General features: G+C 57.2%; 2 protein-coding genes across 6 annotated transcripts in view; one reads left to right on the top strand and one right to left on the bottom strand.

The window, feature by feature from the left end:
• Positions 1-548: 548 nt before the first annotated feature.
• On the top strand, positions 549-18,349 carry SUN2 (Sad1 and UNC84 domain containing 2). 4 transcript variants are annotated; one of them, XM_055394292.2, is made up of 18 exons: positions 549-706; positions 4,207-4,372; positions 5,231-5,418; positions 5,801-5,938; positions 6,638-6,733; positions 7,089-7,182; positions 8,141-8,211; positions 9,981-10,108; positions 11,676-11,933; positions 12,393-12,470; positions 12,912-12,955; positions 13,507-13,672; positions 14,041-14,262; positions 14,559-14,643; positions 14,988-15,103; positions 15,220-15,387; positions 15,729-15,821; positions 16,744-18,349. In XM_055394292.2, exons 2-18 carry the CDS (start codon positions 4,245-4,247, stop codon positions 16,855-16,857), a joined length of 2,187 nt encoding a protein of 728 aa, XP_055250267.2. In that variant the 5' UTR covers positions 549-706; positions 4,207-4,244; the 3' UTR covers positions 16,858-18,349. The 4 variants fall into 4 exon arrangements, with proteins under 4 accessions (XP_055250267.2, XP_055250268.2, XP_055250265.2 ...); XM_055394293.2 differs by having other exon boundaries at positions 550-779; positions 14,562-14,643; XM_055394290.2 differs by having other exon boundaries at positions 550-779.
• The window catches only part of GTPBP1 (GTP binding protein 1), a 26,840-nt gene continuing 18,497 nt past the window's right edge, over positions 16,741-25,083 (bottom strand). Inside the window, exons 10-13 of one of the 2 annotated variants that reach the window (XR_008681714.2) lie at positions 24,465-24,643; positions 23,057-23,257; positions 20,333-22,257; positions 16,741-18,939 (exon numbers count right to left, since the gene is read on the bottom strand). Coding sequence is in view for 1 of the 2 variants with exons in the window: in XM_055394294.2 (XP_055250269.1) it covers positions 22,165-22,257; positions 23,057-23,257; positions 24,465-24,643 (473 nt within the window). In the remaining variant the exon portion in view is untranslated. Of the gene's footprint in view, positions 22,258-23,056; positions 23,258-24,464; positions 24,644-25,083 lie in introns of both variants that reach the window. The other variant, XM_055394294.2, reaches the window with a different exon arrangement.

Genomic DNA, 25,083 nt, shown 5'->3' with positions numbered 1-25,083 from the left:
TCCAGATGTGCTTTTTTTTTTTTTAAGTGTGATACCTAAGAGAACAATTACGCGTTTTTTAGGGGAGGGGGCGGTCCCCTACGGGCAGACTCCGTGCTACCCCTCCAGGCGGGCCCTAGGCCATCGGGGTCATCAGTGTCCCCTGCTCCCCACTTCCTCGTGCCCTCCTCAATGCCTTTAAGCTCCTGGCACCCCGGCCGGATCGAGTCAGCTTGCGGAGCACTGGGACCCAGAAGATCGCGGGTGGGGTGAGGCGCCCGAGGCGGCTCTAGGAGAGGTCTCAGGCGTTTTCAGCCACCAGACCCAGCGTCAAGCGCGCAGTCAGGCCGGCTTCAGCCGAGCAGCCCAGCAGGGAGGGATCGCACCCCTCTCACCCGCGCCTCCCCTGCGCGGATTCCGGTCCGGTCCTGCCCCGCCCGCTGGGCCCACGCGGCGGGCGGGGCGAGCCGGGGGCCTTTGTGTTCAAACCGCCCAATGGGCGGTGGCAGTGGGCGGTGACGCGGGCGGAGTCTGGCCAATGGGTTGCGGCCTGTCAGCGTTGACTGACAGGCGCACACATACACACTCGGCCACGCGCGCGCCGTCCGGCCCCACTCGCGCAGCGCAGTTCAGCGCGGGCCGCATTGTCCGCCTGCCAGCCCGCCTGCCGCCTCTCCCCGCGCGCCCCGGGTCCCCGCGCCGACCGCCGCTCCGGAATTCCGACGCGGTAAGCGGGCGGCGCGCCCGAGCGGCGCGGCGGGCCTCGGAAGCCCCCGGCCTTGTACGGAGCAGCGGCTGAGGCAGGTAACAGCCGGCCGTGGGCCTCTGGCGGGCCGACGCGCCGGGCGAGGGTGATGGGCCGGCCTCGCCCCCTTCCCCGCGGGTCCCGGGCCGGCCTGACCCCGGGGTCACCGTCAGGCCGCACCGGCCAGAGCCGAGCTGCCCAGGCCTGGTTCTTCCTCCCCAGCCAGGCTGGGCCAGGCTCCAGCCCCGCCCGGAGCACGCCCCTGGGCCAGTCGAGAAGGGCCAAGCGCCGAGGCCGTCCTGACTCATAGCCGCCGCCGCCGCCGGGCCCCCGCCTCCGGGACTGGCCGCCCCACTGGTCGGTCCAAAGGGCGGGTGTCTCCGGGCGGGGCTTCCCCGGGCCGAACCTCCCCGGGAGGAGGGGAGCGGACACCCGGCTGTCCAAACCGGCCCAGGCCGGTGCCTGCATTTTCGTGCCAGTTCGGCAGTTTCCAGGGACTGGCAGTTCTCTGCTTCTGCCGCCGCCTGTCAGAACTCTGGGAATAGGGAGGCGGCCCATTTTGTTCAGTTCTAAAAAAATTTTAAAAAGCAAACAAATAGGGGGCGGGAGTGTTACTTAGAGCAGAGAGGCAGGGACAGGCGCGTGGTTGGTTAAAAAAAAAAAGAAAAATCTCCCGCAGGTTCAGCCAGTAGGGCATGAAGGGAGAAGAGAGTTAGCCCCTAGAGCGGTTTGCCCGTCCCACGAAGGAATGCGGTGTGAAAACGTCAGGCTGAGGATGCCAAGATTTAGGTTAAGTCCGAAGAGTGGCTGGATACTGCCATATAAGTTTGTGATGAGGGCGGGAAAGGTGGAGTTGAAAAAAGGATGTGGTCAGCTCAAAAGTGGGGAGGGATGTTTTATTTGAGGGTATTTTAACTGTGTGTGTGTTGCTGGGGGCGGTGTCTATTCTGATATGCAGAAGATTTGAGCTCCTAGAGGCTCACCTCTTGTTTTGTTTTGGAGGACAGAGCCTTGACCTTTTTCATCTTGTGAAACCCAGGCTCAGTTTTGTGTCAGCAGTTATCATAAACTGTTTTGTGATAGCAGAACCCTAGGAGAAAGACGAAAAGGCACCCCTCTGGGAGGATGTGCACTGCTGATGGTTTTCAGCAACCCCTCCCGCAGCCCCAACACACACACACACTTATCCATCTACATATTTCTTTATGTTCTTGCCGACAGCAGCCTGAGTTCTGTATAAACACTTTGCTTTGTTCCTGCCCCAGGGCAAAAGCTTCATCAACTTTATCAGGGCAGGGTTAAGAGGAGAAGCCTGTGCCTGTGTGGGCATCTGGAGTTTTCAGGTAGGGAGGGTAGTAGTGGGGGTGAAATTACCTTATTAGGAGTTGAATATAGAAAAGGACCCAGGCCAACTTCCTGCTGTGGCTACTACCAGTTGTTCCCTTTACCAACCTCGGCTTAAACCAGGGACGATGCCAGGTGAACATCCTACCTGTGAGGACATCAATAAGTCCCAAGATATAAGACTGCTTATATTCCAGAAGAGAACTTTGTAGAATTCTCTAGCCAGACCAACCAGATCTCCTGGTTTCCATAGTGTGAGTTGGGATATGTTAGAGCCTAATGGCCTCCACAGAACCCAGAGAAGTAGTAATTTAAGTATTAACCAGGAGGGGCTTCCATGGTGGCTCAGTGGTGAAGCATCCACCTGCCAAGGCAGGAGACATGGGTTCTATCCCTGATCCTGGAAGATTCCACATGCCGCAGAGTAGCTAAGCCCATGCACCACAACTATTCAGCCAGCGCTCTGCAACAAGAGAAGCCACTGCAATGAGAAGCCAGTGGGGCCGCAGCAACAAAGACGGAGCACAGCTTAAAAAAAAAAGTATCAACCAGGAATATTAGAAGTGATAACAAGTCACAAGTACTACTAGGGCCAAAGTATAACAGTGACTTTGTAACACAGGCCAACAAAGGCACCATGGTGCTCACACTGGTTATCAGAGATTCTGAATTTGGGTTTCTAGAGCTGAAAAGTTTGTTAATCCCCCTGTGTTGTAGGGTGCCGCCTTTTGCCAGGTCTTTTCACCTTGGCCTCGTCCCAGAGCCTTGGTTTCCACCCACTGTGGTGACTGGTCTGGCTGGTAGAGGCTGACAGTAATCTCACACAGCTGCTCCACCTGCTTAGTTTGTTAACCAGTATTTGTAATAGCTCTGTCCACAGCCTGTTCTGAACATAGTTTTGTTTTTTTTAAGTCACTCAGTCCTGTCGGACTCTTTGCAACCGCATGGACTATACAGTCCATGGAATTCTCCAGGCCACAACACTAGAGTGGGTAGCCTTTCCCTTCTCCAGGAGATCTTCCCAACCCAGGGATCGAACCCAGGTCTCCTGCATTGCAGGCAGATTCTTTACCAGCTGAGCCACCAGGGAAGCCCAAGAATACTGGAGTAGGTAGCCTATCCCTTCTCCAGCAGATCTTCCCGACCCAGGAGTCGAACCAGGGTCTCCTGCACTGCAGGCGGATTCTTTACCAACTGAGTTATCAGGGAAGCCCTCTGAATATAATGGAGGTTATATAAGACTCCCATTGGGGACACAGCAACACCTTTCTGAAGCAACTTGAAAACTTCCTGGCAGAGTGGAAAGACCCAGGCCCCAGCGCAATGCACACTCTGCCTCTGTCACTTACAGCCTGGGTTACTGATCTATGGACAGGTTACTGATCCTCTCAGTGCCCCCAGGTTCCCCCCTGTACAGTGGGAGCGGTGATACCTCCCTTGATCGTAAGGATCAGAAATGAGTATGTCAGGAGCCCTGTATCTAGGAGGCCTTTAACTGAGTATTTTATCACCACCATCAGCCTCATATCAAGAGGCACTGATGTTGCAGGCCAATAATCACTAATGGGCTAGGCACCAAGGCTTCTGCAGAATGTAGGCGGGGTTACCGTGGAAAGGTTTTCTGGAGTCAGAGTTTGACTGGGGCTCTGACTCAATGGATACAGCTACAAAGAAAGGAATGCATGTCCCACTTAAGGGAAACAGGCTAGAACAAGAACGGGCACAGCTTTAGGGACTGGGCAGCCCAGTAAGACGGCTGGACTGGAGAGTCTGTGCAGGGCAGCAGTGATGAGTGGCGTTTATTTAGCACCTGTAGCCTACCTAGCAGGTGCCACAGGCTCCGCCTTGTGTCAGATGTTGCAGAAGGCCCAATTCTGGATCTCGGAGCTAAGAATCCAATAATTTGAAAGTCTGGAAATCCTGTGAACCTGCTTTGAAAGAGGCTGGCAGAGTGCAGAGGGCTGCAGGTGGGTGGGGCCGGGATGCTTAATCAATGCCGAGTCTCGCCCACATGTCAGGCTCTTTGGTTGAATGCACAAGGGTGTGTGTTCGCTGGGAGGCTGTGTCTTGTCTCTCCTCCACCCCGGCCCCGGAGAGCAGCTGAAAGCAGCCTCACCTGGCCGCCTTTCTCTCCCCAGACTCCCTTCAGGGGAAGGGTCCCCCCGCCCACCTCATCATGTCTCGGCGAAGCCAGCGCCTAACGCGCTACTCCTCCCAGGGTGATGATGACGGCGGCAGCAGCAGCAGCGGAGGGAGCTCAGTGATGGGGAGCCAGAGCACCCTGTTTAAGGACAGCCCTCTCAGGTAGGGCTCACCTCCACCCCCAGCCTGCGTGGGTCCCCCGACCCACCGAGCAGATGTCTTGGGCCGTTCACCGTGCTGCCTCTTCCCGTTGTGACTTCTGTGGGCAGAGACCAGACCTTGCTCATGTCCGGTCAGCCACACCAAGGGGGACAGCCACACCTCCGAGGATGCCAGGGCCCAGCACTGTTTCTTCCTCTCTAAGCTGGGCTGTCTCATATTCAGAGAACAGGAAGTGGGGAGAGACCGTTTCAAGCATAAGCCAGGCCGGAAACCCCAAAACCGAGTGCTGGGCTCACAGGAACCCCTTCTGCTGTGGATGGCTGTGCCAGACCCACAGCCGCCTGCCTCACCATCCATCCATCTGTAGGGCCTCAGCAAGGCCAGTGAAGCAGCTGAGGACATGAACAAGTTCAAGGGTACCTGGGACGTGAGCTAAGGCAGGCGTCCCCCCATCGCATCCTGCCCCTGGCAGGTGCAAGGCCCGGATGACAGCCCCCCGAGGAGGCTTTGAGTTGCTCTCCGAGGCCAGTCAGCTTTGTCTGGGTTTTCAGTGGGTGGCAGAAACGACTAATCCATCAGGAAGCATGAAAGAACACTGAGGCTTTGAAGTTTGAGTCTTGGATTTGAATCCCGACTCCCTCACTGATCTTACCTAACTGCTTGTGAGATTTAGAGATAATGGGAGCACAGAAAGTACCTGCCTTGCATGGTAGCAGATGGGGGTTGTTAGTTGCCTAGCAACACAGCTACCCACCCACCCCCCCACCTCCCCATGCCACTCACTGTAGGAGGGCAGAGCATTCCAGGCCGGCTCACCTGCTTGCTCCTGCCTCTCCCCTCCTGGCTGACCTCCCACAGGACCTTGAAGAAGAAATTCAACAACTCGAAGCGCCTCTCCCCAGCGCCGCAGCTGGGCCCCTCCTCGGACACGCACACCTCCTATTACAGTGAGTCCGTGGTCAGGGAGTCCTACATCGGCAGCCCGCGGGCCGCCTCCATCGCCGCCTCCCTCACCAGGAACTCCCTCCTCGACGACCCCTACTGGAGTGAGTATCCGCAGCCCTCCTCTGGGGCCTTGGCTTCCTTTGGAAATTTATGGTTCAAAATCTACCACCCCCGCGCAGGGGGTTTCCTAACCACTGCTGGGCCAGAAGAGGGGTGCCCCACTTTGGAAATCCTGGGGAGAGCAGCCAGGTGTCTGAACTCCCAGGTCCTTTTAGATGATGAAGTAGCCACGCGTCTGCTCCAGACTTAGGAGACAGAGGGGCGGGTCCTGGTTCACCCTTCCTTGGACTCAAGGGAGCTCGGGAGGGGCTCAGAGTAGATTCCATTGGCCCATCAGAGATGCTCCTCAGGCTTTCCCCAAGAACACCACCTCCCCCTTCAGAGCGTCTGCCCCAGGAGAACCCCGAGTTCTTCCGTCCGCAGGCGAGGACCTGCGGGTGAGGAGGCGGAGAGGCACGGGCGGCAGCGACAGCAGCAAGGCCAACGGGCTCCCAGAGAACAAGCTCTCCGAGGACTTCCTCGGGTCCTCCTCGGGCTACTCCTCCGAGGATGACTGCGTGGGTAGGCGACGTCTTCCTTCCCCAGGCTCGGGTTCCCGGGCCGCTGGGGAAGTGATGGGAAGGCGAGGAGGGTGCCCTGACAGCTTGGGAGAGCACCTATGTCCGGCTGGGCGTCACTGCTGGGCCACCGTGGTACCCGAGCCAGGCCGGGGGTGGTCCTGGACATGCTGGACCGCGATAGCCAGGCCCCACGAGGCCCTGAGCAGCCTGTGGCCAGTCCCCTTGTTCTGATGTTTCCAGCAAGTGTTTAGCGTGAGCCTTCACGCACACAGGAGGTACTTGATTCCTTAGTCCAGTTCTGAGTGGTTTGAGGGACTGCTGGGAAGCAGAGGGAAGCAGACAGGAGTTTGAGGGAAATAAAATGGGAACTAAGCACGTCACTCCAACAGCGTTTACTGACCTGCTGCCTGCCAGCCTGAGTCACTGGGGGACACGAAGGAGAGTGACACACGGTCTCAGCTCATGGGCTGGAGGAGCAGACAGTGACAGTCGTCCGTATTCCAGGGCTCTTAAGAAGGAGGGCAGTGGCTAGGAGGACTCTGTGCTTCCACTGCAGTGGGTGTGGGTTCCACCCCTGGTTGAGGAAGTTAAGACCCCACATGCCATGTGGTGCAGCCAGAAAAAAAAAACAAACAGTTAAAGAAAACAAATGAAAGCATGAAGACAACTGAGCTGCTCCCTCTCCCCCGCCACCCCACAGGCTACTCGGAGACGGACCCCCGGGGCTCAGGGTCGCAGCTGCGGAACGCTGTCTCCCAGGCGGGCGCTTTTGTCTGGATGGTGGTCACCTCTCCAGGTGGGTGTGGACTGCTCTGTGCACGATTGTGTCTGTCTTCTCCGGCAGTTACTTTCGCCCGTCTTTCTGCGGTTGGGCATCCAACTCCGTTACAGAGACTGTAGCGCCACCGGGAAAAGCTTGTTCCAGAATAATCGCTGGGAGCCAAGAGCCACAGGAGCAGTTTTGCTTGGGAGCTGGATGGAGGGTGTTGGCTGCACAGGAGGGCGGGTGGCATGATGGGAACTGGGAGGCGTGGGACAGGACAGAGGTGCACTGGCTGTCAGGGTTGCGGTTGAGGCAGGGAGGGCCGCGGGGAGAGACCCGCAAGCCGATGGTTCAGGGTGGCACTTGGGCTCCACGGGCCCTCTTCCAGGCCGGCTCTTCGGGCTCCTCTACTGGTGGATCGGCACCACCTGGTACCGCCTGACCACAGCCGCCTCCCTCCTTGACGTCTTCGTTTTAACCAGGTGAGTGAAATTGACAAGGAATCAGAAGGCCCTGGGCAGAGGGGCGGCCAGTAAAGCATCTAAACCTGTACGCGATCGTTTCTCTGAAGGGTTTTTCCCCAGTATTTGCTGCTTGTATTAGAGAGCGTGGAGTGGACGCCCAAAGCTCGGCTCTGCCTGATAGACGGTGGGACGCAGGGTCAGATTTTGCTGCTTGACTTGATAGCTCGTCAGGGAGCGTGCCAGAGCACGGGGTCTTGTTTCTTCTTGGGTACTTCCTGCTAAACAACAGCCCAGCCACTTCGGAGTCTCAGACAAGCTTGGCCTTACTCCCACGGGTCAGGCCTTAGGCTCTGGCCTGCAATGGTGTTTCCCAGCCTCGAGGGCATGGTACTTTCAGCCCCGTGTTTCCCATGTTGTGTTCAGAAGTCACGAATGGGTGCAGCCTGAGGATGCTGTGGGTCTGTTCCCCAAGTCCCTGACCCAGCAGAGCCAGATCTTGGGAGCTGGTCCTTGGGCAGAGGAAGGAACACTGAACCAGGAGGTTAGGGTCCCTCTGGCCCTAAACCTGGTTGAAGTGGGCAGCCAGCTATGCTGAAAAGATGAGCAAGGATGAATTCATGTCCCCAAAAAAGGCTTCTCATTTTTCTAAAATAAATATTGTTTGTTTAAGGAATTAACTTTTTTTTCTTCTATATTTGCTTGCCTAGAAGACCTCTGTGTAGAAGAGTTTTAGATTATTCAAGGACCCAGGGTTTATTTTTAATAACATCGATATAATTCAGAGTCAGAACTGTCCCCATCACTCCAAGCTCTGCAGGTAAAGCTCTCAGCATCCAGTCTGGCCCTGGCAAGATGCGAGGCTTGAGGTGTCCCCTCCGACTGTAGCTCAGCACTCTAGGGACTCCCTGAGGGCACCCAGAGGCTCTGGAGGCCTCTTGACCCCTCTGCCTGCCCTCTGTCCCCTCCTGTGGTCCAGACGCTTCTCATCCCTGAAGACGTTCCTGTGGTTCCTCTTGCTGCTGCTGCTTCTGACTGGCCTGACCTATGGTGAGTCGCACACTGTCACCGGGAAGGGAGGACTCTCCTTGTGGAGACGGGGCTGGTGAGCCAGAGGGGCAGGCAGAGCGTGCGCTGAGGGTGGCGCTGAGCGGAAATTTGAAAACTGGAGGGACACTGAAAAGCTACAGTAAGCTACAGTAAGCGGAAAGACAAGGCAGGGTCGGATCAAGCCTGAGCAACATCCTGTCTGGCTCTCTAGGCCCTCTGGTGATTGGAAGGGGCAATGTCCCAACCCGCCGATCTTGTCATTGGTTTGGGTGGCTCTGTTGGACTGCCTGGCATATCTAGAGCATCCTTGGAAGCCATGGGGCCAGAAGATGCCCCGTTACAGGAGTGCTGGCGTAAAAGGCTGGGACTCTGACACTGTCATTAGCACTCCTTTTCCCTCCATTCCAAATCAGGACAAAGCGTGGGTGAGTGAATTATTACTCCATCAAGGCTTCAGCTGTCTTTAAGATCAAAACAATGAAGTAGGAAAGAGAAGTAAGCACCTTTTGCACCAAGATACTAAATTACATTTCGTTTGCAAGTTGTTCCACATTGTCCTGATCTCTGTCATTGAACTTTCACATTTTTTTACAGTTATAATCGTTACAGTTTCCTATGAGCGTCCCCTGTGGCCCCCAGGCTCAAAGTTACCAATTTATAACTAAAGACCATTCTTCATTATTATTATTTTTTAGAGTTTTTTTTTTAGCATCTATTGAAGTTGTATTTCTTTAATTTATACCAAAGTAGGACATCTTTCCAAGTGTTGATTCCCTTGCGGTTATAAGAACAGCTCATTCCTATTCAGTGGAAACTGGGTATCACTCTTAAAACAATAATACTGACTTTATGATCATATAGCATTATGTTCAGGAAGCACATTCCCTCGTGCTATCTCAGTTTGTTTCACCATCCCCTCATGGGGTTGGCGGAGCCAAGGTTGTCATGGCCTCATGAGGAGATGCACATAGAAAGTCTGAAAGGCAGACGGGTGGAGTGACCAGCTCAGGGAGGGCAGTAAGCAAAGGCCTGTGGTCACGTGCTTCCCATTGCACCTGCTCTAGGCAAACAATTGTGTGGCAAGCGTGGCATCTTCCCAGGCTGGAGACCCCACAGGCAGCATGACTTCTCCAGGTGCTGTCACCACCATGCATACTTGCACACGCACACGCACGCACATGCGTAGCTCAGGAGCAAATACAGGTGGCCCCTAAAGCAGTGTGTCTTTGTGTGGCAGCCTGTGCTCTGTTCTGTGGCCACAGGCAGCCTCTCTGAGCGAGTAGATTCTGTTCCAGTGATGGCTCAACTATGGCCAACCATTAAAGTCACCTGGGGAGCTTTTAAAACTCATTGCAGGGGGATCCGCCCAGGCCAGCAAGCTCACTCCCTGCCAGGTGGGGCCAGACGCTGTTGGAGAAGCTCCCTAGGTGATTCTGCTGTACAATCTGAACTGAGAAGCACCTTCGGGGCCTCTGGGTTCCATCCCTGGACAGTCCTCAGCTTCCAGTGATTTCCTGCAAGCCTTGCCATCTATGGAAAGATGAGGATTCCTGAGGGGATGTGAGAATGCTTATACTCTGTGATCATCAGGTAGAGGTTGCTGCCTCAGTGGGGGAACCTCCGTCCCTTGTACCACCTTCGGCAGGAGCGAGGTGCTCACGAGTGAGACAGGCTAGTGATGAGCACTGCTTGTGAACCTGCCGTGCTCCCTGGCATGTGCCTCCTCGCTGGGCCCCGGCCCCAGTAACTACCCTCTCCTCTGTGTGCAGGAGCCTGGTACTTCTACCCCTTCGGGCTGCAGACGCTCCACCCTGCTGTGGTCTCCTGGTGGGCCTCGAAGGGGAGCAGTGAGCAGCGTGAGGTGTGGGGGTCCAGAGACTCATCCCCACATTTCCAGGTGAGCATCTTAGGGTCACAGCACCCGCCCCCTCCCCACCGCCGTCAGCCTTCATTTGCCATTACATTCCTTGCCCTTACTCCTCACACTCCCAGCGGATGAGATGCTGCCTGTCTCCCAGGACACCTTCCTTTCTCTACTGTTCGTGGTGCAGGGGCTGGGGGGAGTTTTGCCTGCACTTGAATGTGACTCAGACCTGTCCTCAAGTTAGTTTCCATCCTAAGAAGCACAGAAAACAGAAGGAAAAGAAATCAGACAGATTGCTTTCTTCCTTTTTAATACAGTATCACAAATATTTACAGAGTACCTTCTGGGAGTCAGGTAATATCCTGGTCTGTTACCTACTACCACCAAAATCAGTGCCTTAAGATTACCAGCACTGGAGGGTCACCTGCAGCAGTGGTTAAGACTCTGCGCTTCCACGGCAGGGGACGCAGGGTTGATCCCTGGTCAGGGAATTAAGATCCCGCAAGCGGCACACTGTGGCCAAAAAGAAAAGTGCCAGCATTGGACTAGCTTGTGAATCTGCAGGTCCTCTAGGTAGCTTTTCTGGTCTGAGCAAGGGCAGCTGATCTTGGCTAGGCCCCCTCAACTAGAGCATCCACAGGGGACTGGTGGGTCAGCAGGGGCGGCTAGTCTAGGCCTGGCCTGGCCGGGCTGCAGCTTCAATGTCCGGCTAGTTAGCCTGGGCTTGCTCTCACAGCAACCGGGCAGGGTTCCTGGAGGGTGGAGTCAGGCCAGACTTCAAGGACTAGATTCACTTCCGCCACATTCTGTTGGTCAGATTCAGGGAGGGGGAAAGAGACTCCCCCTCTCATGGGAGCACCTGGGAAGCCACATGGCAGAGGCTGTGGGTGTGGGGAGGAGGGCAGGACAGTGGCCATTATTGCATCCTGTCAGAGGGTAAAGATGGATTGGGTCCAGACCATGCCCTCAAGAGGCCTGTGGTCCAGGGCGGGAAGGGTGATGAGTGCACAGACTATAGCAGTGTGTACAGGTCCTGGGCTCTGCGACGAAGATGGAAAACTCTGTCCTCTAATCCCTGTTATGCGAACTTTGCTTATATCCTGCTAAATTTAACTTGGCAGCACACTTTTAACCATTTATTTTGCTGGATAGTACTTTCCTGACTGTGATGTTATTATTTCACAAAATAATGTGTTGTGGCATCTTTAACTTTTTTTAAATCACTGGTAAAGACAATTCAGTTTCAGGACCAGCTTTTCTGTAAAATGGGGGAAGTAAAGGATGAACTATCTTTGTATTTACTTTCATCTGCAGTAAAAAAATAGTTGCCTAGGAAGGGTTGGTGGTCAGGGCTCTGGGTGGACGGGGCAGAGGTTAGGACCTTGACTTTGCTGCTTGCTTTTTGAGTTGAGCAAATACTGCCTAGTTTAAAAACAGAATTTTTGAAAGTTGAAAGCCCAACCTCTGTTCCCAGTAGGCTCCTGCCTTTTAATCGAGTCGACAGGCTGTGTGTTTCTGGGACTCCCTTCCATTTCTCTTTAGGAAGCTCTGTTGTCATGAGTCCCTCACCTCTGTGGCTTTTCCCTCCCCACCCCGCCAGGGCGAGCAGCGCATTCTGTCCCGGGTACACTCGTTGGAGCGGCGCCTGGACGCTCTTGCTTCTGAGTTCTCGTCCAGCTGGCAGAAGGAGGCCATGCGGCTGGAGCGCCTGGAGCTGCAGCAGGGGACTGGCAGGCAGGGAGGTGGAGGCGGTGGCCTGAGCCACGAGGACACCCTGGCGCTCCTGGAGGGGTTGGTGAGCCGCCGCGAGGCTGCCCTGAAGGAGGACCTCCGCAGGGACACTGCTACTCGGATCCAGGTGGGGACAGGGGCTGAGGGGCCTTACAACTCTGTGTGGATGACACCCTAGGTGTGTGGGGTGGAGGGGGCGAGGCCCCACACTCGCTGACATGAGGGAGACTGCAGTGTTGTCATTTCAGGGTCAGATGGCTCTGCCACTTGGCAGTCACCTTCTCTAAGCCTTACTTCCCTCCTCTTTGCAACGGAGGCTCTCCCGTCTGCCCCGCCCCTGGTCTTGAAAATAAGAGGTTGTAGTGCATCTGGCCCGGGGCCCGTGTAGGTGAAGCGCACCATGCAGGTGTGCAGTTAAGACTGAGAGGAGTCTTGCATATTTCCAGAAAGGCACTGCAGCAGAAAGGCTAGGAGCTGAAGTTTGCAATCAAACAGGCCTGCTTTTAATTCGTTACACCACTTACTGATTTTCATTGGCCCTCTGAGCATGGCTCAGAATCCTCAGCCTCTCTCCTATACTTGATAGGAAGAGCTGGTCACCCTGAGAGCAGAGCATCAACAGGACTCAGAAGACCTTTTCAAGAAGATTGTCCAGGCCTCGCAGGTTGGTGAGCTTGGGGCTTGACCCAATTCATCATCTCTTCTTGGGCTGAGACAGCTTGGCCCCAAAGGGTCTGCTTAGAATGGGGAGAGGGATGTGTAGTCTCCTGACTTCTGCTTAAACTGAATCCCCCTGGGCTGGAACACTGCAAAGACGCCCTGGGAGTGTGCCAGAGGACAGCAGAAGCTACTTTGAAGTGGCCTGTTGTGCTGGGTATAACATGCAGAATGAATGGTTGAACACCTGAGCACGATAGTTATGGGGTGAGACTCGCATCAGGACATCAACTGGGAGGCCAGTTTGATATTTGCTGGAACAGCCAGGAGGCCCTGGGGTGGGGATGTGGTTAAGCAGAGAGACCCCAAAAGGAACAGATCCTGCTCTGGGAGACTGATTGCTGTGAGCCCGACAGTCCTTGAATTGGTGCCTTTTTCGTGCTTATAGGAATCTGAGGCTCGACTCCAGCAGCTGAAGTCAGAGTGGCAAAGGTAATGGGTGCTGCCATCTGTCCTAGGCTTGCTCATCTCTAGCCTCCCCATGCCCACCTCCAGACAGGACTAAGGGGCAGAAACGCAGAGTTCTGTGTCCCAGGCTGAGAAGGAGACGGTGGAAACCCGGCTCAGGACCATCTGCTCAGAGCCCGTCGTCGAGGGGCAGTGGTGGTCAGGGTGGGGATTGTGGGCATTGCCAGGTAACTGAGATTCCTGGATTCATTTGCAGATGCACCTCTGTGCAGCCTCATGCCGGCTGCCTCCCAGTGCCCCAGACATCCATACTGGTGGAGGATGTGAGAGCTGAGGCAGTAAATTCTGGATCTGGGCTTAAGAGGGAAGCAGGATAATTAATAACTAGCTCCTTGGGATATGAAGGCCAAGTGTAGGCATCAGAGCTGTGTTCTACAGCCTCAGTTTAGAACCCCCGAGAGCAGGCCTCGCACTCACGTATATCAGGTACCAACTAGGGGATCCTCTCATTTGCCTCAGCATAGCCTTATCAACCTCACTGGAGACCCACAGCTTACTCTTCTGTTTGGGAGTAGGATGACCCAGGAGTCCTTCCAGGAGAACGCCATGAAGGAGCTGGGGCGGCTGGAGGGCCAGCTGGCAGCCCTGCGGCAGGAGCTGGCAGCCCTGACCCTGAAGCAGAGCTCGGTGGAGGATCAGGTGGGGCTGCTGCCCCAGCAGTTCCAGGCCGTGCGGGACGACGTGAGTTGGAACCCTCTGGGTTCCCTAGGAATAACCCTCCTCTGCGCCGGTCCTGGGAGTCTGCGAGGCAGAGTGCCTCCTGCCCCCGCTCTGGGCACAGATGCTGGCTTTCTCTGATGGAGGTTCTTCCCATTTTCTCACTGGTAATAATATGAAGGGTTGTACCTCTTTTCTTCCTGTGGCCTGAGCAGGCACATGCCAGCCCTCCCCTCGCTGGAGTAACTACAGAGGGGCCTGTCCTCACTGCCTGGCCTCTCGACCCAAGCCAGGCCCCGCCCCCAGCCCCCCACTCCAGGCCGGCTAGGGCCCTGCGGTGGCAGCTTCCACCTTCCCGGCGAGCCTCCCAGAGACCTTGTTTTGGCCCCTAGGTGGAGTCTCAGTTCCCTGCCTGGGTCAGTCAGTACCTTCTTCGAGGTGGGGGAACCCACACTGGGCTCCTTCAGCGAGAGGAGATGGAAGCTCAGCTGCGGGACCTGGAGAGCAGGATCCTCGCCCACATGGCCGAGATGCAGGGCAAGTCAGCAAGGGAGGCCGTGGCCAGCCTGGGGCTGACGCTGCAGAGGGAAGGCGTGATTGGGGTGACTGAGGAGGTGAGGACTCTGTCCCTGGACCCCCCCCACCAATGACTGATCCACCCCCCGCCCACACACACACAGTGCTCTCCTCCAGGGAGCCATAGAGCTGCACAGTCCCAGCCAGCCAGCTCCCTGGCAGGTTCCAGGACCTAAGTAACATGCAGAAGCCTCTGATGTTTGTTTTGGGGCTGGTGAGAGAGGGCGGGGGTGCGCCTGGGGAAGTGTCTGGACACCAGGGTGGCGCAGGCATCGGGGGCTCAGTCTGCGGGTCTCAGCTTCCCTGTCGCAGCTGCTCTGGGCGCCTGTTTCAGCAGGTGCACCGTATTGTAAACCAGGCTCTGAAGCGCTACAGCGAGGACCGCATCGGGATGGTGGACTACGCTCTGGAGTCGGGAGGTGTGTCTAGCTCGCCTCCCTTTGCTGGGCCCCCTTGCCCCACACTGGCAGGCCCCTTGGCATCTGCTGGGGCAGCCGTGGTGCTTAGCAAGCAGGGCTTGAGGTCAGCAGAAAGCAGCCAACTCAGAACAAAGGCGAGTGACTGTGGGAGAAGGCAGGATCACCAGGGCGGGGCTGATGCTTACTGCTGCTCTGTAGTCTGGGTCAGATGTAAAGACCTGTCCTGAGGGACAGTAGTCCCTCTTTGGCTTCTCTTGGCTGGCAGCTAAGCCCACTGCCTGGGTCTCCCTCCCCTGCTAGTGGCCAGCCCCAGGCGCCCACCCTGCTTTTCTTTCCCGTCTCAGGGGCCAGTGTCATCAGTACTCGATGCTCTGAGACCTACGAGACGAAGACGGCCCTGCTCAGCCTCTTCGGCGTCCCCCTGTGGTACCACTCCCAGTCTCCCCGAGCCATCCTCCAGGTGGGGCCGAGGACCCGTGTCGCCTCTGTGGCTGCCCCGCCCTGGGCATACGGAGCTGCGCTTGGGGCAGGCTGTCTTTGCCACCTACCACGTGCTGACCCGCCTTTTCCCTCCAGCCAGATGTGCACCCAGGCAACTGCTGGGCCTTCCAGGGGCCCCAGGGCTTTGCTGTGGTTCGCCTTTCTGCCCGCATCCACCCCACCGCTGTCACCTTAGAGCATGTGCCCAAATCCTTGTCGCCCAACAGCACCATCTCCAGTGCCCCCAAGGACTTTGCCATCTTTGTGAGTATCCCTCCTGGGGGCTGGGGGTCTCTGTCAAGGATAGAGCTAGGGTCATTCTTTGGCTGGGGGCAGGGCATAGGTGTGGAAGACAGTGCCAAGGTGGGAAACGGCAGTTCAGTGTTGGCTGCCTCAGGCTGCAGAGGAAAAAAAAATGGGAGGCCTAATAAGCGACTTGTCACAGATCACACAGCAGTCCTGCATCCAGAGCTCAGGACCCCTGCAGTCCCCAAGGAGGCCAGTCCCTGCCCTGCCAGGTGGCAGGGGACCAGGGGGAGCCAGGAGGGAAGGCCTTCCTCCCTGGGGGCCCGTGGCTAAGGGCAGGGTCCTCCCTCCATCTTCAGGGGTTCGATGAGGACCTGCAGCAGGAGGGGACGCTCCTTGGTCAGTTCACCTACGACCAGGATGGGGAGCCCATTCAGACATTTTATTTTCAGGTAAGAAACTTTGGGCCTGCTCACAGAGGTGGTATACTTTCCCGTCCATTCGTCAGATGTTTTCTGAGTACTTACTCTGTGCCAGGCGCTAGGAGTCCCAAGTGAGAAGCCACAGCCCAGCCCACCCACAGCTTGAGATACGAAACAGAGAAAACTGTCCGAGTGGCGTGTGGCAGGGACCTTCCAGGTTGGGGGTACTGGGGAAGCTGTGAGGGCTGGTGTCTTGAGTGATGCTGTGGCCTGGCAGGGTCTCACGCGGCACAGCCTGGCTGGGCCCGACAGGGGCCTCTTGCCTCCACCTGAGTGGACATCGGTCTCCTAGGCCCTTGTCAGAAATAGCTTCCCCGTCTCCAGCCCAGGTGACCTGAGAGCCACCCCAGAGAAGTCCAAGTGTGGGAAACTGGGTGAGGTGGAGGAGGGACCGAGGCGGGAGGAGAGGCAGGCCTGGCTGCCAGGCCAGAGAATTTCAGGGCTCAGCCAGAAATGAGCATACAAGACAGAGGCTTGGTGGGAACTTGACAAAAAAAAAAAAGACATTCTGCTTAATTCCTGGTGAAGGAATTATTTTTCACCATCAGCATATATCAGATTCTCCTAAAAGGTAGCCCTGCTCGTAGTCAAAAGGAGCTCCTGTGAGTTTTTGCCAGTTCAGGATGCATCGTGCTTGCATTCAGTTGTAAGGTCATATTTCTGTGGCCATGGGTGCCTCACGCAGCCATAATGTGCGTTCCCAGCCCCTGCAGGACCTTGGAAGCCTCTGGGGCTTCTTGGCCCACCAGCTGGAAGCTCTGTTCCAGGGCCTGAAGACGGGATTTTTGAAGTCTGGTCTCCCTGCAGAGGCCTGAGGCGGGGTGCCTGGCCCTGGGTGTGGCCATCTCCCCTCCCATCTGTGAATTCTTAGCCCTTCCTTCTCTCTCTGCAGGGTCCTAAAATGGCCACGTACCAGGTGGTGGAGCTGCGCGTCCTGACTAACTGGGGCCACCCCGAGTACACCTGCATCTACCGCTTCAGGGTGCACGGGGAGCCTGCCCACTAGGCCTGCTCTGTGCTGCTGCCGGCCACGCCCCTCTCTGGGGCTAGGTGCGCAGCACCCCCTGACTCCCCGCACATGCTTGAAGCGCACTGACTTCCAGGAGCAAGAAAGGAGCCCTGGCGCAGTGGAGATGAAAGAACATGCCGGCTTTTCCTGTGCGACGGGCGGCCAGCAGGCTCCATTCTCTCTCTTCCTTCTTCGCTCTCCGCGTGCCAAGCACTGGGCGTCTTCTCCCTCCTGGGAGGGTGTATATATGTAGCGTGTCATGGGGAACTGAGGCGGGGAGAGCGGGGTGATGCCCGTGGTCCAGCAAAGGGGGACCAGACCTGCCTGCCCCTGGCCCGTGTGGAGGGGCTGACACCTTGGGAGCTGCGCAGATGAAGCAGGCGCCAAAGCTGTGGGTGAGACAGGCTAGGGCCTGGGGCAACTGGGCTGTGCCCCCTCCCTTGGTGAGGGAAGTGTGCAGGGTGCAGGTCGGGACTGGTCCCCAGGCACGAAGCTCCTGGGAGAGGGCAGCTGGGCTCCTCCAGACACCAGTGCCATTAGCCAAGGCCCACAGCTTTCCTGAAGGGCTTCTGTGCACTGTGTTTGTCCTGGGTCAGGGTGGGCCAGGGACTTCTGGTACCCTGGAGGGTCTGGCTCCCGGGAGCCTATAGGAGCCCCTCTGCTGGGACCAGCGATTGTCTTCTCTCTCCTGATGCTGGGCCTAGGGCCCGCTCTGCTCCCCTTTCCTGCTCGGGCCCACCTGGTCCCCAAAGCAAGCTTGCCACGTTCCCCTAGGGTGTAGGTGTCCAGGCCTGTCCTTTGGGGGCAGCCAGCAGTGTTCATGGAGCTCCCTGGGCTCTTGTGGTGGCCCAGTGACATGATGAGAGTGACATTCAGGGTGTCACTGGGGTGGGGGGGTGTAGACTGTTGGCCCTGCCCCACCCTATCAGGCCCCAGATCCTAAGCCATCCCTGGGGGCTCATTCAGCTCTTGCTTCATTGTTTCTATTCTCGTTTTCTATGGGGAGCAGTCAGGGGTGGGAGGGGGTGGTTAAGGGGGGAGGGCTGAGGTGGGAGCTTTTGGACCCGGCAGGCCCTGCTCTATTGTGTATATATTTTTCAAGGTCTTGTTTTTTTAACTGAGAAGCTAAGGGCTTGATTTCTAGCCCCATTCTGTGGGGCCTTGGGTGAATGCAGTTCCTTGTAACCTGGCTGCCAAGAGGGGCCTGGGGCACTGGTTCTGACTCTGTGGTTCATTCTGGCCTGTGGGGAGGGGGCAGGAAGGGCTGCTGCATAGGTGGGTGCCCTTGGAGGAGTTCCTAGAGGATGGGGCTGGAACAAAGGTGAGGCCCCACGGACCCCGTGTTGTTCCAGCACCGGCCCCTGCCTCCAGACAACCAGGTTTTGTTTGCGCTCTCCTGTCACAAATGCTGCACTATTGGTTCTTAATTTTTTTAATCTCCAGATTCTAATTTATGCCTATGCAAAAAATAAATTATGCCCAGGGTTAATGGAGTGTGTCGTGTGGTTTTTATCTGGCTGTTGCATGGGACTCTGCTCTTGGGAAAAAGAGAAAGGATTCTTTGCCAAAACAATGTCGCAAAGGCTTACCTCCTAAGCTTTAGAAACCTAAGCTGTAGAAAGCCAGGCTTCTCAGCTGTGATGGGAGATGGGACCTGAGGCTGGCCCTGTTCTGGTGACTCCTGGGTTTGATGGTGACAGGAGAAAGAGAGGTGGCTTTATTAGCCATCACTGATGCCCACTGGGAAGCAGGAGGCTTGTCCTGCGTGTCTCAGTGGAGCAGGATATAGGAGTGACCCACTGGACTCTGAGCTCGCCTATGTCCGTGTCGCAATCCCCCTCCACGGGAGTTAGACCCTGTCCCTTGTACCTGTGTTGGGATGGGACGAGGTGGGTCCCCTGAAGAGTCAAACTCTTGCCAGTTCCGGGGAGCAGGTCCTGGCCCTTCCCTGCATGTTATCTCCCCAGATTCAGTGCCTCCAATGAGCAGCTCCAGGTGACAGGGGTGGTTCCCCATCTGGACTCAACATACGCCTCATCCTGACCATGGCACCTGGCCCAGGGCTGGGCCCCATCATAGCTGAGAAAATAAAGGCAGGAACAAGTCAGCAGGGAGGAGCTGGGGGTGAATTGCTATAGGAGAGGGTGCCGGGTGGGACACAGCCAGGCCCGAGGCTTTGCGCCAGTTACTCAAGCCCTCAGCTCTCCACACCAGGACAGCCCGTCCCAGGGCGCACTGTTCAGCAGCTGCTTGCTTCATTACCTCCTGTCTCACTTAACACCTGCACTGTATTCACCACCATTTTTCAACAAAGGCCAAATCCCTAAGCAGTGCCAGTAAACGGTCTCTGGACCTGACCACACAGAATCAGAGCTTAGGGCCTCCGCTCATGCCCTCTGGGGCCTGTCTGTACATATTCAAATCTGATCAGTCCTTCATGGCACAACCTGCCAGGGGTGGTTCCCCATTTGGATTCAACATACGACTCATCCTGACCATGGCACCTGGCCATTTTCTCCATGATCCATCTCATGACCCCAGTCAAACCAGCTCTTCCCTGCACCATGGCATGTTCCTGTTACCTTATTCTGGTGCTGGGGAAGTCAGGAGGCCAGAACAGCGGGCCTGGATGAATTCAAAAAGGCCACACATGCTAACTGCATTGCAGAAGGTCAGGATTTGTCATTTAAGATGACTGGATTAACAACTTTTCTTCATCAACTACGAAAGGGCTGGTGGTTTGTTCCCAATAGACAGTGCGTAGGGCTGAGACTCATACAGGACCTTTGCAGTCCCAGTCAACGACAGTAAAATGCTGCCGTCAGTCCCCTGGCTAGCAAGTGGCGGCAGAGATAAGACTGACCTGAGTGTTTGAAGGCAGAGGCCAGGGCGGAAGCTGTAGCTTCTAAATGTAAAGAAACTGGTTATGTTCACAGAGGCAAGAGACTGCCAACCAAATGTGGTTCTTCCTGTTTCAAGGTCCCACATGGCCAAGTCCTATGGGAACAAATTCCACAGCACCTGCCATGGGAACTGACAGCAGGGGTTGCTACTCTACCTGGAATTTCCACTATGAAGGCACCACTGGGCAGTGGCCCCTCTAAGCAGATCCAGAGTCAAAAAAGCAAAGGGGGTAGCCAGCAGAACCAGGAACCGGGAACCAAAGCCAGCCAAAGGAACCAGGGCCGGCTGGAGGACATGCTGGAGCGGGTGACTGGAACAGCTGGGGGCTGGGGGCACTGCTTCCAAATTCTCCTTAACTGGAAAGACGTCACTAACGCCACCTCCCTCACAGATGATAGCTGCGAATGTCAAAGAACGTGAAGCGAGGGAAATGCCTGGCATGGTCCCAGCTGCGCAGCAGAGCCGAGTCCGTGCCACATCTCTCCTTTGGAGCCTGTGCCCCAGCTTGTGGCCACTGCTGTGGACTTGGGGGCCAGCGTGGGTGAGAAGCCACGTGGTGACCACTCACCGGGTACCTCCCACATGCTGGGCACACTGGGACCTCACGCTTCTTCTCTCGCTGAATCCTCACAACCTGATGCAGGCATTCACCTCTCTCGCTGTGGATGAGGAAGCTGAGGTTCAGAGGATGCCAGCTGGTCCTGGGTCACCGCTGGCCGAGAAGCCTGGGTTCTTGAAGCCACGCCTGTCTGGCAGGAGAGGCTGGGCTCCTGCGGGCCCCACCTGTCACTGGGGCTCCAGGGTGGGCAGAGCAATGGAGGTCCCCATGGCAGCGCCTCCACCTGGAGGGGCTGGGCAGGGAACACGACACCGTCAACTTGGAACAAACTTTTATTCTGTGTGCTGGTCTGGTCGGTCCATGGCCACAGGTAAGTGGTAACTAGAAATAGTTAGGAGGGGAGGAGAGGGACCGGCGGTCTGGACGCAGGAGGAGTGGTGAAGGGTTGGGGACGGAGGGGAGGTGAGGCTGAGGAAGGGCCCGGCCAGGGAGGTGGGTGTCCCAGGCGAGAGAAAACACAGCTCTGCCCACCAGTCCACCCTAAAGCGAGGGCTCGGTCCACAGCTCACGCCAGGATGGTTCAGGGCCCATGTTGCCTTCTCTGGCCTGGGCAACACCACCCCACCACAGGCAATGATTCTTCCTAAGGGCTTAACACTCTTGAGATGGGTCTGGAAGAATCTTGTTAACACCTCCTACCTGCCCTCCCTCTACTCCAATTAGAGCTTCCCAATCTGGGGCTCCGGCCCTTCACTCGTGCCCCTGTAGCAGCCACGCTGGGGCGGTGTGGGGAAGGAGAGGTTCTGTCCCTGCCTGGCTCAAAGGAACAGCCGGCACCTCCACCAAAAAGATGGGCTGCTGAGTGTGAGTCTGAGCGGGCGGCCCCCAGTCCTGGTCCTCAGTGGCCTGAGGCCCAACAAGACTCAGAGTCCAAGTACAAGCAGGAGGCAGCCCTGGGAAGGGCGAGGCGAGAGCCTCCACCGTTACAGAATCAGCTGAGGACGGGTCACCCCAGTCAGCTAGGCAAACAGAAGATTGTCTCGGAGGGGCAAGAAAAGCCATCGGCTGTCTCTAGGTCAAGGGCGAGGGTCAGAGATGGGAGAAGGAGGATCCTACAATCCAATCGCCAATACCCTCCACACATCTACGGGTTACAGCTTAAGAGCTTTTGGCATTAACTGTTTGGGGGTTCAAGGGGAACAAGAGGGAAAAAGAGACTAGGGAACCACCACTCTCCGCTCTGCTAAGATCCCCACGTGTCGGAAGGAGGACTCCAGTACCAGCAGACACTCCCACCTGGACACCCGCAGCCCCGAGGCGGCTCCAGGCACAGAGAATGGACACACGGAAAGTGGTGGGGGGGTGTCAGCCCCGATAGCCCCAGAAGGTTCGCACAGACACACACAGACGGACAGGCAGCCAGCTAGCTCCTGGAGGCCGGTGGCCAGCCACAGAGGAAAAAGGAGAAAGACGCCCAGAGCCCTGATCGGCCATGCTCCTGCACCTCAGACACACACCCCCACACACAACCACACGATCGCTAGATAGAGAGATAGATATATAATAAAAAGAATAAAAACTAAGGGCCCGGATGTACAAAAAAGGTGTGAGTGAGGAAGAAGGCAGGGAGGAGGGTGGGAGGTGGTTCGTCCCCTCTGGAAGTCTGGCCACCTTCCTCAGCTTATAAATTAGCCCCCCTGGAAAATGGGGGTGGGGGGAATGATGAGGCTCCGGGTGCGGCCGGGGGAGGGCGAGTGGCGCCAGGGCTGCTCTGGTCCCTCTGGCGGAGCCGGGGCCAGAGCACTAGGATCCCTCGGGTGGTGGAGGTGGGCCGGGGAGACTCAGCAGCCGCTGGCAGGAGTTGCACAGGCCCCCTGGGACTTCACCTTGTGGCGCTGGCCCCCCCGTCGCCGGCCCCCACTGCTGGGCTTGGGCTGAAAGAGAGAAGGAGGAGCTTGAGAAGCGGGGGCCGCCCACGAGCGAGCAGCTGTCTGGGATGGAGCCAGCGCCCACCCTGCCTTCCTCCCAGGCAGCGGGTCCCAGTGAACAGGGTGTGAGGAGCAGTTCAGGGGGCACACAGGGGGCGGGAGTGAACATGTGCCACCACTGACAGGTGCAAAGGGAAAGCATGCAAAGGAGGCAGAGGGGAGACTCAACGGGAGGGCGGGGGGAGAGCAGAAAGGAGGGGTCCAGGCAGAAGCTCTCTCTCAAGAGAGGAGTCAGGGAAGACTCTGGAAAGGAGCAACGTGGGGGCGCCAGGAGAGGACTCCAGAGCTTGGCGGGGGTTCTGAGTGAGAGCCACAGTGGCCGGGGCCCCAGGCCACCCAGCCCTCACGTCACGGAAGCACCCTTGAAGGCAGCACCTTTCGGACACCCGGGGCTGCAGTGTGCACACACCACTGGTACTCACACACATACTGCGCGCTCTTACTGTGACAGGGAAACTCTGACATTTTTTTATCCTATTTCATTAAATGCTGGTCTGACTCATTAAGTTGAATTTACGTAGGCCACATCTCAAGTTTGAAAAACACTGCCTTAAGAGACCTAAAGCTCCCACCTGGAGAGCACTTACAGGCCTGGAGTGTGGGAAACACCCACCGAGGAACTCAAGGACACAGCAGGCTGGCAAAGGCTGCCTGGGCTCTTCTGTGAGTCACCTCCACCCCCCACCACTCTCGCCCCCACCCGCCTGAGGTGGTCAGGGGCCGGACTGGCTGGGGAAGCACTCACCTGTGGCTGGAGACTGCTGGATGCAGCCAGTTGGGTGGCCCCTAGGGAGCAGACTTCATCTCCTGGTGGGGGGCCCCCCACTGTGGGCCCTCCAGAGGGGCCCCCCTCTTCCCGTTTGGGCAGGGGACCCTTTTTTGTCGATTGCATTTTAATCTGCTGGGGCTTGGAGTTCATTGGGGAGTTGTTGGTGGTCTGCAGGAGCTGCCAGAACCAAGGGGGTGGGGGTGAGAATGGAGTTGCCAGCCATGACATGGGTTCAGCTGCCCCCGCCCCACCCCGAGGTCTCAGGGACCTCCCCACTCCTGGCCTGGCTGGGCCTGGGCGAGGCGGGGGGGCCGGAGGGTGATGACAATGCAGTGGGGTGGTGAGATGCCCTCTCTACTCAGTGTACTCAGGCTGCCAGGGTCGGGGCCAATGTCTCACCGGTCTCCGCCCAGCCCAGAAGGGTTCCAGGCTGTTCCCCACCCTGGTGGCTCTTCCCACAATCTGTGAACCCCAGCATCTGCTACTGAGCTCAGCTCCCAGGCTGGGGGTCCAGCCTGCCCTGAGCATCAGATGTATCTCCTGCTGCCCTTGGAACAAGAGTCTGGGGCAAGTTTTCATTTCAGGCTTCCCAAAGAGACCAAGTGAGTCTCCCAGGAGCTGGAAGCATTTGGAGTGCTGCCATCAGAATTCTTAAGAGTTACCACCCAGGAAGGACTGACTCAGAGCCTTCCCTGATGATCCCAGTTCAATCTCAAAGCAGGGAACAGGCCCAGCTGCATCCCCAAGGGCACTAGAGCACGTGCTAGTAGCTTCAGCCAAACCCTCAGCCAGTCCGAAGCAAGGGGGCCTTCAAGGACATGATACTCCCCTCTCCCCAACACACACTGCAGGCCCAGGGTCACGCAGTTGGGCCTAAGGCCATTCTGGAGAGAAAGCGAGCCTGAACCTGATTCCAAGATCTCAGACAGGCTGTATGGAGCAGGGGTCAGGCCACTCTCTCAAGGGCCCCTACTCGAGGCCACAGATGAAGTCTGCAGAGGGCACGAGGCGGGCTCCAGGACACAAAGAGCTCGAGCCTATGCCCCACTGCTGGCCAGCACTCGCTCCACCTGGACCCACTGCTGTACAGGCACTGCCCCAGCCAGGCCACTGGAGCCTGTGCCCAGCTTCTCAGAGGCCAGCCCCGCCCGGCCAGGAAATCTTCCCACCAATCTCTCCATGCCTCAGCCCCACCTTCCGTCCACCGTGGTGGCCACCAGAGCCCAGGATGAGAGGTCTAGGGACGCCTCTCAGGGCAGCAGGGCAGACGGCAGCTGGTACACTTTCACAGGGCTTCTCGAGCAGTGATTTTTGTGCTCCCAGGCTGTCGCTGGCAGCCCCCGGTGCTTCCCGCGGGCAGGGAAGGCGGTCTGCCCGGCCATACCTTAGTGATCGTGCCCACGGCCTTGGTGCGGCCCTCCCGGAACACCAGCCGCTGGTCTATGTGCAGGTACTCGGGGGTCTTGATGAAGCGGAAATGAACGGTGGCCTTGTCCCCGGTGCGCAGACAGTCCTTATCCATGCTCAGGATGGTGGCCGTCTGCCTGATGCTCCCACAGTGCACTGCCAAGGGAGCCAGGAGGTCAGCAGAGGCCTGAGCCGCCCGGGGGCCTCAGGGCAGGGGACGCAGTGAGTGAAAGCATGAACCATGCTACTGCTATGTGGCAGGCTGAACCTGGAGGGGCCGAGTGTGGCTAAGTGAGCTGGAGGCCTGCTCTCAGATTAATCCTGCCTCACACTCCCCCACTTTGTCCTCCAGTTATAGACTCTGCTGGTCCCTGGACCCACCATCCTAGTTCTTGAACACAGGCACTCTGCTGGTATGCGTGCCTTCTCTGGACTTTAGGCTTCCTGATGGGAGTGCCCTCACCCATCTTGTCTTTGTCCCCCAGCACCTTAGCATCACTGCCTGGCACACAGCAGCGCTTGGCAGACGTCCACTGAAGGACTGAGTGTGAGGTTGCTGAGGGCAGGTCTGAGTCTCCAGTGCCCAGCGCAGAGCC

Source organism: Moschus berezovskii, chromosome 6 (genome assembly GCF_049115385.1).
Source record: "Moschus berezovskii isolate FMDL1 chromosome 6, NW_MosBer_1.0, whole genome shotgun sequence".
NCBI lineage: Eukaryota > Metazoa > Chordata > Mammalia > Artiodactyla > Moschidae > Moschus > Moschus berezovskii.
This window is presented reverse-complemented; position numbering and strand designations above follow the sequence as displayed.